At 38.1% G+C, this 14,745-nt stretch overlaps 1 protein-coding gene across 3 annotated transcripts in view; it reads left to right on the plus strand.

The window, feature by feature from the left end:
* Positions 1-14,745, plus strand: part of Pard3b (par-3 family cell polarity regulator beta) — a 997,480-nt gene that overhangs the window by 508,705 nt on the left and 474,030 nt on the right. For all 3 annotated transcript variants that reach the window (XM_031367697.1, XM_031367695.1, XM_031367696.1), the window contains exons 6-7: positions 7,774-7,860; positions 13,231-13,356. In XM_031367697.1, the coding sequence (XP_031223557.1) occupies positions 7,774-7,860; positions 13,231-13,356 (213 nt within the window). The remainder of the gene's footprint in view (positions 1-7,773; positions 7,861-13,230; positions 13,357-14,745) is intronic.

Genomic DNA, 14,745 nt, shown 5'->3' on the forward strand with positions numbered 1-14,745 from the left:
CTCCTTTCTCCTGTTTGTTTGTAACATGAGGCCTTTCCTGAAGACCTTGCATGTACAGATACTAGAGGCTTCTGATGCTCTGCTGCATTAGGATTTTGTTCTTTTTTCATCTTTATTTCTTATGCATTCTATTACGTCACTGTCCCCCTTCACTCTCCTCCCTCTAGCCTCTCCCAACTCTCCTCGCAACTTCCTATATGTCCCCCCCTCATATTGATAGCGTCCTCCTCTGCTATAATTGTTGCTATGCATGCACATGGACACACACACATACAATGGATATATCTATATGCACAAATATATGAATACAACAGGCCAAGTCAATTTTGGCTGTCCAGGTATATAGTTTCAAGGCTGTCTACTCTAATGATAACCATTTTATTGATAACATATATAAAGTACCTTGAGCAGTGCTTGGGTCAGAGTGAGTCTTTTATGTGATGCTATTGCTGCTGTTATTATTGTCAGTATTTTCTCTGTTGCAGGTTTATTGTCCCTATACAAAATACTTGGGATCAGAAGTATTTCAAATTTTAGCTTAGTTTAGTTTTGTTTTGTTTGTTGTTTTTTTTTTTTAATTTTACATTATATAGGTAGACAGTACTGGTTGTGTATGCCAAATCAAAAAAGAAAAGAAAGAAGGAAAGAGAAAGAAAGAAAGAAAGAGAAAGAAAGAGAGAAAGAGAGAGAGAGATAAGAAAGGAAGAGAAAAAAAGAAAGACAAACAAAATTCCTAAGATCCTGCAGAACCCAAACCTCTTGGAGTATTATGTTGGTGTTCAAAGAGTTTCATATTTTGGAGCAGTTTGGGTTTGGAAATTTTTAGATTGGATAGGATAACCTTGTATAGTTTCCATTATCATTATTTTCAAAATGTTGTTTCAATTTAGCATAAAAACTAAATTTGCATTTCTCCAGCAGTAAATCTAGCAATAGAAAAGGCTGCCCTGGCTGCCGCTCATTTGTTCACAGCATTCTTTCATTAAGTCCATTTACTAATATGTGCCAGTCAGTTTTCATGAAACCAGCTACTTTCTTCTGAAAGGGTAACCACCCTTTATCAAGCGACCATGTAGATTCTCTTCAGCTTTATGATTTTCAGCCATATGGCCATAATTACTGTTCACTAGGAGTTTTTCTTAATTACTTATACAATATAAAGCATTCATTCAAGAACATTTTTGGGGCACCCACTTTTTTACAAGCTGGTATGCTTGTTTTTATATCTAGCCACAATAGATAAAATGTTTCTGTTTCCTTTGAGTTTAATTTTTAATTTAAAATTTTTAATACTATCTTTGGCAATTGTTTTCTACTTTGCTGTATAGACACCAATTATAAGGTATCCAATTGTTTGCTTTGTGTTGTTTTATTTTATTTTGCTTTCAGCTTCAGGAGAAAAATTCATTCAGCTCTTTCTGGTTATAAGTAACAGAGAGAAATATCTGGTAATTGAGAAAAGTCTCATGAGTGATTTCTTAAAATACGTATTTATTATATAACTTTTCAAAGCAATCCTTTTTGTGTATCTCACTGTTACCAATCGTAGGACAAGAAACTACTATTCAGAACAACTAGACATGCAATCCATGTCTGGTCTGCCACTCTGACCTCTAAGTCCACTGATCTGAGCATTGCTTATATGTACCATTTGAGTCCTTGGTTTGATTTCCTGCCACAGAACCTGCACAGGGAAACGTGTGGTGACAAGTATAGCTGGACTCAGTGCAGAGCAAACTGTGAATGTATAGTGTTAGTGCAAAGTGCCAGAGCCTTCAGCCTGTGTTGTCAGAGAACCAATGCCTCCATGAATGGGTGGAGCCTGCAGAGCACCTCCTCATCTGGGCCTCAGTGTTGGCTGCATTGCTCCTGTGTGGGCACTGAGCCCTAACCACAGTGTCATGAGGATGATCTCCATGTTCAGAAGCCAGCATTCAATAGCCCCCTTCCCCATCACCACCTCCAGCATTCTTTCTGCCCCCCAGCCCCGATTCTATAGTATTCCCTGAGGCTGGGTTGAGAAAAGTTGTTGGTGAAGATGTCCAGTCTGGGGTTGACTACTCGGGATCTTATTCTTATGTATGTATCCATTGACTCCCTCCCACTGGGGGCATTGCAGGACTCAGGGAAGTGATGCTTATCTGATGGAGGTTGAGAGCAGACTTGAAGCTATTTGACAAATGGTAGCTTCAGAGAAGAGAGACTCTCTGTTTTTCAGGGTGTGCCACTGGCACTGGTAAATGGCTCCATACCCATACACGTATAGACAACAGTAATTAAACTTAGAGCATCATCAGAAAAGAACAAATAGACATGAAGTGCGGAGAAGAAAAAGTTGATGGGGATAGGGGTGGTATTAATATAATATAATATTAATATATGATATTTTAGAGAATACAATATTTAAAAATACACATGCTGGGCAGTGGTGGTGCACACTTTTAATCCCAGCACTTGAGAGGCAGAGGCAGGTGGATTTCTGAGTTTAAGGCCAGCCTGGTCTACAGAGTGAGATCCAGGACAGCCAGGGCTATGCAGAGAAACCCTGTCTCAAGAAAACTAAAAACCAAACAAAAACAAAAAAACAAAACAAAAAACCATATACTCAGAGAAGAAGATAAGTAAGGACGATCTTTATGGCCTGGAATGTTCAGCTCCTGGGGGAAGCTTACAGATTCTACTTGTTTAGGTGGTAAAGGTAATTGGAAAGATAAAGGTAGAAGCAGCTTACAGTTGATTGATGTGGTCAGCATCCTCGGGTAGAAGGAAGTCCTCACAGACCATAAAGCTTGGCAGAAGAGTAAGACTTCAGGCTCATTTCCTTCAGGTAGCACAGAAGCTAAGTAAATCTGTAGAGTCCATGCCAAAATGAGTTACCTCTGTTCCAAGCCATAGTCATTGCTTTAGGCTCTGTCATCGTTCAGCTAAGCTATTGCAATAACTTACCATCTTCTCTCTCCAATGTGAACCTCTTGTTATTTTCTAATTGAGTCTGTGTATAAGGACTGAGTAAAAGGTTCTAAATGGCATTACTTACCATTTCTTTCAAAAACCTTTGAAATAGATAAGGTCTAGGTTTGAAAACCAGCTTTTCACCTTGCTACCTGTGCATTATTGGACTAATTACTGAACATCTTTAAAATATTTCCTTCATATGGAAAATGACTTTTATGATCACATAGATTCTGGGAAGATTAATTAAGGTACATTACAGGCAGCTGACTTAGTACATTGTTAAATGAAAGGCTGAATAATTACTAATTGCTATTGCAAGTCTCCTAGTCATTATTACACATATTATAGTTCATTGTAACTCTGCATTCTCCCAAACAAGACTGAATCAAAGGCACTTCTGGCACTCAGCACAGGTCTTGGAATATAAGAGGAACATATCTGTTAAGTGATTGACTTACTGGATTTAAAAAAATGTTCAATGACTCATCAGCATAGCTACAAATTTGAAAGCTGGTAAAAGGATGTTTTCTAACTAGTTTTACAATGTGTATGTCCTGTGACTAATCAGTCCTCTCATCTTGATCATGAAGTACAATGAAGTCGAGGACTTCATTTGGTAGTTTTCCTACGGCACTTAGCGCACCTCTTTAAATAGCAAGCGATATGTACAGAAGACCGTCCCTTCTCCATGATTCCTTGGACACTCCTGACCTCACCTTGTTGCTCAGCTCCCATCTCTCAAGGTTACTTTTTCTAGACTTGCCTATTTTTCCATCATGTTTTATCTTTGCCTCTTTGTCTGTGACTGCCATCCAAAAGACAAGTAATTTGCAGAGTCCAACTCAAAATGTGTTGACATTGCCCCTGGTGGTTTCATGCTTCATTCATAAATAAATGTTTAAGCCTATATTTCCTTGATGCAAGAAAGTTGCAACAGTTACTAATATGTCTCAAATAGCAGGCTCTCCCTCATCTTTTCTCCTTTTAGTTGCTCCCACATAGAACTGCCAGGTAATTCCTTCTAAATCACAGCAGTTATCACAGGGCTCCTAGTACCAATGCCTTGAGGACCCACTTTCTATAAAATCAAGTGTGGATCTTTCATGGGGCTTTGCCGGAGTACCTACACATGTGGTTGGCAACTCTTTGGCTCTGCCACCCCACCTACTCTGGGCCCTTACCCAAGCTGCTACAGACATGAAATGGGTGCTAAGACCCATCCCTCAATACTGCTGGGTGTCTGTCTCCAGGGCCTGCCTAAGCACCCAGGTATATGTCTACAACTGCTTAGACCCCCCTTCCATCCCCACTCCATCACCTGCCTGGAGCCTTTCCCATAGCAGTTTATGATAACTGAATTAAAATTATTACAATTCAAACAGATTAGTTAATAGTACACCTGCCGTCAAACTAGGAGATTTTCAATCAATGCATGTACCCACAAGATGTTCCTCCATGGAGTAGAACTCAGGGTCATCTGCAAAACCTTCTTTGAGGCTTTCCTCTGAGTTCATACTGTTCGCATCAGTTACGGTGGGTCTGCCACTCAGTCCCTGAAGACACAAGCTCACGTCTTCACACCATTTGGGAAAGCCCTTTATCTTTCCTCTCTGTGTAAGCCATACAGTGAAGGAGTATATCCCTTGGTCATACAGTTTTACAAAGAAAATCATGAGAAAAAAATTACAATAGATTATTCCTTTAAAGCTTTTAAATTTATTTCTCTTGGAAAATGCTAATAATCAAGCTAGGTCTGCTGACATAGTGCTATAATCCAGAAGCTGAGGCAGGAAGATCACTAGTTCAAGGCCAACCTGGGGTATATAGTGAAAAATCTATCTGAAAAAGAAAGGAGATTCTTATATTCACAGTAATAGCTAAAAGGTGGAAAAGACATTCTGTAAGTGGACGGTAAAACAAAGTGTGGTAATAGACAACCATGTGACCTGGATGAGGTGAGGATCACAGCATAGAGAAGTGATCAGAGTCCCTAAGATCAAAGCGTTATTCTAGAAGATGCAGTGCTTCTACTTTTGCAATTAAAAAGATATGCAAATTTATCTATATGACATCATATTTCAGGTGCCTTTCCTTCAAACAACTTATGGACCTCATTTTATAAAGTTAGGATAGGATATATATATATGTAAGGATTTGAATGTTGTTTTTATTAATCAGATCTCATTATCTGTGAATGTTTGCATATTATTAGCTTATAAAATTGCAAGTCCACATTAAAATTTTTAAATGATAACCTTTCTTTTTTACTTTTATTTATTTATTTATTTATTTATTTATTTACTTATATATTCACTTTACATACATCCCAGAACAAGCCCCCCCCTCTTCCCAGTTATACCTCATGCAGGCCCTTGCCTTCATGTCCCCTCTCCTCCTCCTCTAAGAAAGGAAAGCCCCCCTGAGTCAGGTGTCTACTCCACTGTTGTGTTGCACCCCGCACAACAAGTCATTGTAGGACTTGGTACATCCTCTCTCACTGAGGCCAGACATGTGTGTGTGTGTGTGTGTGTGTGTCTGTGTCTGTGTGTGTGTGTCCTAGGTCCAGCCCAATGGTAACCTTTCTTGAGTACTTTAAAAAGGTTGTCAAGAATCTTAGTTGAAGAATTAGGACTGTTGTGTTTAAAGGAAAATTAAAAGTTTACCATGATATTGAAAAGGGGAATTTCATATAGAAATGAATTTTTCAACAGTATCTCCATATTTTTAGTTGTTTGGAATAAGATGGAATAGAGCATAACATTGACTTAGTTGTATATAAAAACACAAGCTTAATTATTACTAAAATAGTATTTATGCATAGAACTTATTATGTTTTATAAGAAAGGTTTTGAGTAGACTTAAAGAAATATTTATAAAATAGAAAAAAAGAAATGAATTCCAGGACCTATAAAAGCCATTTATGGGCTGAAATCTTTAAGTCTGCCCTAGACTAAACACTAATATTTTATAGCTTCTACCTTAAGTGTGGGTGATGTCCTGTGGTATAGGGATACTTGATACATTTGTCAGAAGAAAGTTATGATGGTGGGCAAAACTAAAAATTATAAAGACAAAGATAATCATCATTTAGTGGTTAAAAAAGAGTTTAGTCTCATTTCCTAAAGTTTTCAAGTCAGTATCATTGGAGTTGGTCTTAAATTTAAGTGTAAATCCATTCTATAAAAATTACTGTATCCAGTCATTGAAATCTACACGTTTTTGTGGTGAGCAAGTGTTTTTCTTTCAGGACTTACAATGCACATTAGTGTCTCCAGGTATATCTATGTTCATACCCTTACCCCTCACTCATAAAGAAACCAGTCCTTGTGCTCCACGTCACAGTGCTCACATGCGTTTGGTTTGTCATTTTATTGCCGACCTCTTCTATAACCTGCTTGACTGAACAAGTTGAATGGATCAGTAACATCTGAGAGAAGATCATTTGAAACTTATTATCAGTTTTGAAATTCAATCACCTCCCTGAAATGCTAGAAACTGTCTTGCCTTTATTGTATTGTATTGTATTGTATTTTAACATTTTAGTTCTTACTGATCATATGCTTGCAAGGAAAACATGTTAATAATAAGCCTAATCTACTGACTACCATAAATTTAATATGTGTGTGTGCATGTGTGTATATATATATATATGTACATATATACATGTGTGTGTGTATATATATATATATACATATATATATATATATATGTGATTGCTGATAATTTTAAAAATGCTTCATGCAGAGTAAAGTCATCATCCAGTTTGTTTCCTTAATGCTGCTCTCAACTTTCCATCAAGGACCCAGATTTTTGCCGTTTTCATTTGGAACAGAAGAGTATCTGAGATAGCCACAGCTCTTTATTTGACATCCTGTTTCAGGTCATCTTGGTGCGAATGGAAAACAATAGGAATGTGTTTACAATTTCCATGAAGGTGGTGCTTGCTTCAACTTTATCATTTCCTCTGGCAGTTTTGTGTCTCTCTTTGGGATTAAAGGAGCCAATAATTGTTCACAGTTATTATTTTCATCTTTACAAACTCTTGATAGGTCTACTGCCTGTGACTCAGAGGCTTCCAGAGCATTGTGCATTTCAGTCATACACACTCCCATTAGTGCTTCTCGCTCATCCTTTCCTTAATCTGAGCTAGGTTAGGCAGGTCAGACTTTCTATTTCTTTCTATAATACATTTTCTCTGGTTTTTGCAACCTCTCTTTCTGCCTTAAAGATAGAAATAAATAAAGAAACTGGAAGGTGAAAACTTGGAATTGTTCCATTGAGTCCAACTGATGCAAGCTTTGATTGATATTGCTTTGAACATGCCCGGCTGTGTTACTAACTGTGCCTTCCCTGGCATTATAAACTGCAATCCAGTGCACATTCTAATAAATATTTTTATTCCACATTTTCCCTTTTCTGGGGAAAACACCCTAACTTCAAGCCTAAGCATAGCTGGAGTTATTTCTGTGTGTTTATGGTCTGCACAGCCGTTTGCAAGAAAGTCTCACTGGGGAGAGATTTCGTTCTGTGAACCTCTTTTTATCTCTGTTGATTTCTGCAGATTAAGTGGGAAGTTGGTTTAGCAGTGAGTTCTTTCCCAACTTTTGGTTTTCAAGAAAGATTCAGATTGGAAATTAGGGAGCCTTTTAATGTGCTTCTTTTGTGTATCTTCTGCACACACCAGCAAGCCCTATACCCCTGTGCCTTAAATCACAGTTACAACACATGATAAAGTCAGCGAGGGCATTGTGATGGCTTAATGTACTTCATCTGGTTTCTTACCTGAGACTTACTGTGCTCCTGTTTTGCTCTGCCCAGTGATATGACGAGAGCCGTGGAGATTTCTGGGGAAGGAGACCCCCTGGGGATCCACGTGGTGCCCTTCTTTTCCTCCCTGAGTGGACGGTAAGGAGTCTTCCTTGTTTCAGAAGCTCATGTCAGTGAAAACCCTGACAAACGCCTTTTCCAGGACAGAGTTAAGTGGAAATCTGCATATTCAGATGGACTCATTAAGTAGTACTTTGGTTGGGATCGTGCTTTAGAAACAGACTAAAATCATTTATTTCTAGAATCCAAAGAAAAAGAAAAGAAAAAAAAATCATCCCAATTTCCCCACTTACAATTAATTATGAAGTACTTTCTTGGAGCCTCCTTGAGAGTGACGAATAGTAAACAGGCTTCTTGGCAAAGATTTTAACATATTGTTAGACAAATGTCATAACGGAATGTTTTTTAGCATTATAAAATAGCCTTCAATGAATGGAGATAGTAATTCCAAATTTGTCATATATACATATGTATATATAAATAATAAGTGTTTACATTCTAGTAGCTTATCGGCCACACACAGTGATTTAGTTATAGAAAAAAAATGTATCTTGTTGTTATTGTTTTTTTGAGATACAATTCAGGCCACTGAAGACTATTCATTTCAACCTCTTAGAATTTTAAAGACATTTGCTGATAATACAGGCAAATGCTAATTTAGATTATGTTAGTATTTGCGTCTTGAAATCCACATCTGACTGGATATAAAATCTGCTTCGTTGCTGAGAATGAAAATGTGTGTGGCAGAGCTGGCACATGCTAGGCTGATGGCCTTGTGGAACTTCTGTAGCTGCATAGCCTTCAAGGCAATGCTGCCTGTAGCACTCCCTTGGTCCTAACAAGGGTGCCCAGAACCCTTGAGGAAAATCGGCTTTTACTAACAGGGCATGATTATAGCCAGTAGCCTAAATACATTTTCTTAAGTGATCATTGAAAAGTCAGAACATTTTATTTTAGTCCAATAGATCAAGGACCAGAAAAGCCTGTTGATTTATTTTTTTGCCCTCAGAGTCCCTCAAAGCTGTGATTTCTGACTTGTTCTCATTCCATTGCTCTTCCTAGAACCACAGTTTCCCCAAAGGTTATATAGTATTAATTTACTGGCTCTGGATATTTACTCAATCCAGTTGGCCGTATCAAAGGACAAGCAGCCTCAGTCATGATATTTGGGTTGGCACCGTCTTTCTCAGGTAGCCATCTGCTACCTGTAATTGCAAAGACATCACCTTATTTTTCTCTCATATAACATCTGATGCCAAGCTCCTGATGGAATGAACGGTCTCTAAAAAGAAATGAACCGAAAAGCCAGTGGCTCTTATTGTCTGGTTTCCTGTGTGTGTTAATAAGCGTGTTTATATATGTTATGGGTTACGGCAAAGGACAGAGCAGGGTTGTTTTTGACAGACAAGGTGAGTATTTATTCAGTTCCCGTGAGAAATCCTAATGGCTTTTGGCAGAAGTGTGCTGATAGAGCTTTGTGAAATACCAGAGTGGTTAAATTACCAGGCCCTTTAGTTTAATGAACCTGGAATAGAACATAGGATCTTTGCAATTCCCCAAAATGAAAAGAAAAAAAAGAGTCTGCAGTGACAGTCACCATCCTTCATTTCCAATGGCTGAGAAAAGAAACTGGCCCCTAGATGGAAAATCACCTCCTCTCACTTCAAATAAGGGGAGTAGACAGGACTGTATTGACTTCCCGTTTCTCTGTGGGGTTCTTATTCCTAGGACAAGTGTGGAAGACGGCTGGGAAGAGAATTTGACTTGGTCTCAAAGGGATTAATCCCAGTGTTGTCTTCACATAACCTCCAGCTATTCCCCTAAACTCATCTGTAGTGACAATCTACTTCCCATCAAGGTTATAGGGATTAAATGACATTAAAAATGTGATATCTCCTTGTAAAACCCACAACCCATGAATGCATAAATCGTCAGTGTGAGGATTATTTTGGATAAAATAAAAACAACCTGATTCACAAATGAGGTTTCATTATAAGTTCATTGTCAACTGTACAATAACTTGAAGAAGTGGTTCTATTATATATATTTTAGTATCTACTACTATTATAGAAAGGAAATTTAATTAAAACATACATTAAAAATCATATGGAAGTGGAGACATGAGCCAATAAAAGTTAAGAAGTAATGAGTCCAGGCTGCAACAGCATTCTTAACTCAAGCCATGTGTCTTGATGGAGCTGCCTATGGAGCATGTCAGACAAGTGTCTGCCTTCATGCTGCCATCTGGTCTTACTGTGTGAGCGGGGGAGCCCACTTAGGTCATAGTGGTATGCTTAGCTCTTAATTTCCTTCCATTTATTAGTTTGTCTCATTATTTTAAATTAGAATTTACATTTAATTCTTTATTAAGAGTACTATAATTGGTTTTGCTACCAATGTTTTGTTTTGTTTTTCAATCCAAAAAAAAAGAAAAAAAGAAAAAAGAAAAAGGTTGCCACACCTGTTACTGAAAGAGAACCTTACTCTGGCTACTGTATCAGCTGAAGTCCAGAGGAATTCATTAGATACCAGAGGAGGGGATGCTGGGTACAGCTTACATTCAGGATCATTGGCTCTCCCGTTTTTGTAGTTGTTTTGGGATTTTTTGGGTTTTGTTTTTGTTTTTTAAGGAAAGAAAATAAGCACAAAACACTAAATCCTTGCAAACAAACAGACAAAAAATGTTAACTTTATTTTATAATGTTGATTTTATATCAAAATTTAAAAAGTGATTTTTTTTTTACTTAAAGTAGATAATACACTTCTATTTCATAACAAAGATAGCTAAATAGCTAAAGGTGAAATAGACAGAAAGAGATTCAGAATGTGAGGAAAGGAGAATTTTAGTGATTAGTGGTGAGATAGCAAGACGGTGAAGCCTCAGGATTCAGTGGGAGCACAGAGCTGCCCAAGGACTGGATACTAGAGTCCTAAGTGATGAGTCCATGAGCAAGAAACAGTTGCTGCTCATTTTATTCTGCTGGGGAACTGAATTTTTAGCATCCTTTAACACTGCCAATGAACTGGCTACTCTTAACCTATGATTGCACCACAGCATTGTTAGGTCCGATAAGTTTCATCTCAAATAAGGCAGCTATCACCACCAGTAAGTAAACGTAGATCATGGTTTATAAGCTTCCCCAGTGTGGTAGAGATGACATCATGCTGCAGGGAATTTACTCCTTCCAGATAAGAGGGAGGGCAGGGTTGGATGGGTTTGTTGCTGGGGACCAAACTAATGAAATCAGTCAGTTTTACATTTTACCAAAATTACCTCTGACACACAGGTTTTACAGTTGGGCTTATTCTGTCAATAAATTTTTCATGGAAAGTTAGGTTATTTAGATCAGTGAGGTTCACATAGCATGCTCCAGCTGTAATATGCTAGCTAAATTGCAACCCAGTGGCCTGAAAGAATTAATTCATCTCCCAAAATGTGAAATTAAATCCTAGGGAGTAACATTACATGACTGATGATGTACTGAATTAAATTAAAGGAAGACTTGAATGCTTGTTAAAAAAATATCACTTACATAAACTGGTTTATAACCACACGTGAGCCTCCTAATGGATCATGTTATGGGGGACCACCGTAACAAAACTTTAAACTGTGAACCGTCAGAGAGCAGGTTAATTTAGGAGAAAGCACGATTTTGATCTAATCCCCCTTTTTCTTATCAAAGAGTCTCACTTTAGCCCTGTGCTATGATGTGTTTGGTTAATTTAGGAAAGTTCTAGAATTCTGAGACTCTGTGCACCCTTGCCCTGATGACCCGGAGCCCTTCCTTACAGTAGCTGGTGTGACTACGGCTAGCTCAGCAGCAGCACACCGCTCAGGTTTCTGAAGGAGGGATCTGAGTACCATTGTGAGCATCCTGCCCATTGATACCTGGAGGTGGGCTGTGCTCACTAATGAACTGAGGTGGGAGGCAGAGGCTCAATTTTGTGGCCACTCCGAACAGGAGAACCACTTTCTCCTGAGCCGTCATTACAGAGTGCCCTTTTTGCATGGCTGACCTTATTATGCACACATAAAATGTGCTCATATTTTATTTAGATTTGAAATTTAACACAAAGGGACTATGTAATATAGCACACAAGACTTTCTTCAAAAGATAATGACTGAATAGAATAATTAAGGGGACAGGGAACATGGAGGCAGTAGTTTCTCCACCTCCAGCAGATACCCACAGAAGCCCATCCATCGGTCTATCTCAGTGTGACACCAGATGACGCCTGTGTCATGCCACAAAGATTAAAGGCCTTCATCAAAGTGAACAATGACTAAAGAACGTAGAGGTGGCATTTCTTGTGGTAAATTTAGTTTTGGCTTTATGAGTGTAATAAAGTTTGCATTTGGAAAAACACATATACGCATGTGCATATCCAACCTGCATGTGAATACCAGAATCTGTGTCCACAAGATTCTCAGTCCCACCAACTGTGGACTGAGTATATCAACAAAATCTTCTATCTGTACTGGCTATATACAAACGTTTATATGTTATTACCCCTAAACATTATATCAGCTATTCAAAAAGCATTTGCATTGCACTGCATTTTGTGGGTAATCTAGAGATAATTAAAACACACAGAAGGATGCAAATAGCATGACATTTTTCATAAAGGATTTGAGCATCCACAGTGTTTGGTCCCCAAAGGGGGTCCTGGAAACCTCCATGGATGTAGAAGAACTGTATAGGAAATGTAACAACTGTTTGATATGTTTCCTTTAGATTTTCTTTCATTTCAGTCCCCTCTCCCTTCTTACTCTGAACAAGTTTCAAAGCTCTGAGATCTCTGCATCTTAGGTCTGCGAGGGTCTTTGCCTACTCAATCAGATTAGGCTCATTGATGACACTTTTACTCTACCTTATTTACACAGGTGTGATCCTCCAACCTTACTTCATTGGGCCATCCTGAGGATGGAGAAACACTTGGCAGAGACTTGATTCAGAGACACGCGGATGTTCCTTATAGATCATAGGGTCTGAGTTGAAATGTTCATTTACTTTTTAAAATGCAAAGTGCTAGAACATATAATAAGACTGGGTAACAGTCACCTCCCATCACCAGCCCCATGTTTCTACGTTGCCGCTCAGCGAGACTTCCCAACAGTTACCTCTGATGCCACTAGTCACACTGCTTGTCTTGGGTAGTATGTTTTTATTGAGATGTACTGATCTTTTCTAAGATCAAGGCAAACAAAGAAATGGGTTAGTATTTATGATATTGATATTTGTCTTCAGGTAGGTATGGGAGTGTCTGGTGTGTGAGTGTCTAGTGTGTGATTGTGTGTGAATCTGAAAGGTGAACCATTTGGCTGAATAGAAATATCCTGTGTTTAGTAAACAGAAACCAATACATATTTCTGAATAGCTGCAAGAGGAGCAATAAGGAGTACATTGGTATTCAGATGTTTTATTTCAACTTAAGTGTTTCACTTAGGATCCTAGGACTCTTCATCCGAGGCATCGAAGAAAACAGCAGGTGCAAGCAGGAAGGACTGTTTCAGGAGAATGAATGCATTGTAAAAATCAACAACGTGGAACTCTTGGACAAAACTTTTGCTCAGTAAGCATTTTTTTATTGTTTTATTGACTTTGTTGATCTCTTGAATATTTATAATCATTGCCAAACTAATTATGATCAAAATCAAGCCAAGTCCCTCTACATGGCCTCTGACCATCCATTTCTGAATGCATTTGATGTTTTAACATCCTCAGAGGTGGTCAATACATGTGCCTGATGTCTGTAGGGAGGTTGAGCTATAGAATGCAGCAGGCCTTCCTGCCTGGATGTCTTTCTGGGCATTCATAAATGGAGAGGTTTATTTCTCTTAGACTATGGGTCAGTTAGACTGGTATTTACTGGCTCTTTTCACAGACAGTTAATTCAGCTTATTAATTAATATCCTTGATGTCAGTCTCCCTTAAACTGTAAAAACCTGTGGGTGGTGCCTATGAGGACTCAGCAAATAATAGAAACAAATTGTAAAAATTAAAATTAAAGTGTTCTACCTCAAGAAATCATCTTTCTGAATGTGGAAAATATTGTGGGGAATACCTGTAAAACAAGAGTTGGAATAGATAGAATGCACTGGGCATCTAGATATACAAACATATATTCATGCATACATATATGCATACATACATATATATACACACACATATATATTGATGTGAATTGAAATTTGGCAGGGCTTCTAAATTAGGAAGCTAAGTAGTGATCATTTTCACTAACATTTAACAAGCTATCTTGCTTCTGAGCCAAACTGCTCATAACACAGCATCTCTCAGGCCACTGCTTTCCAATAGTGGGGGCTGATGGTTGCCAGAAGGCAAGAGTCATTGCTGCTGCTCAGGGGTAGAATGAAATGGCATCATTTTAAAGCAATTAATCCATTCAACTATTGTTGCCAGAATTATAAGTATTAATAATATTATTTGCATATTTTACTGTCCTGTTTTGCAAAGGCTAGGCAGTTTGATGATCTCTATTTTATAAAAGTAGAAACGGATTTATAACATGTTAGCATTGAGTCAAAACCAACTTGGAGTCATGTAAAAATAACTGATCAATAACCTGATTTAAAGATGAGAAGGCTTGGGGGCTGGAGAGATGGCTCAGCGGTTAAGAGCACTGACTGCTCTTCTGTAGGTCCTGAGTTCAATTCCCAGCAACCACATGGTGGCTCACAACCATCTGTAATGAGATCTGATGCCCTTTTCTGGTGTGTCTGAAGACAGCTACAGTGTACTTACATATAACAATAAACTTTTTTAAAAAATGAGAAGGATTTAAGTTTGCTTTTAATATGCATTTCAATGCGTCTGGTTGGATTTTCATATTTAAAAACACTTGAAAGCTAAGAGTTGTCTGCTTAGTTCTTTAGTTGCTCTGAGGTTCCACTTGAACTTGTTAAATGCAAGTGAGTTATATTTGCTTTATGTAGATGTTAAA

This window comes from Mastomys coucha, unplaced genomic scaffold, assembly GCF_008632895.1.
Source record: "Mastomys coucha isolate ucsf_1 unplaced genomic scaffold, UCSF_Mcou_1 pScaffold14, whole genome shotgun sequence".
NCBI lineage: Eukaryota > Metazoa > Chordata > Mammalia > Rodentia > Muridae > Mastomys > Mastomys coucha.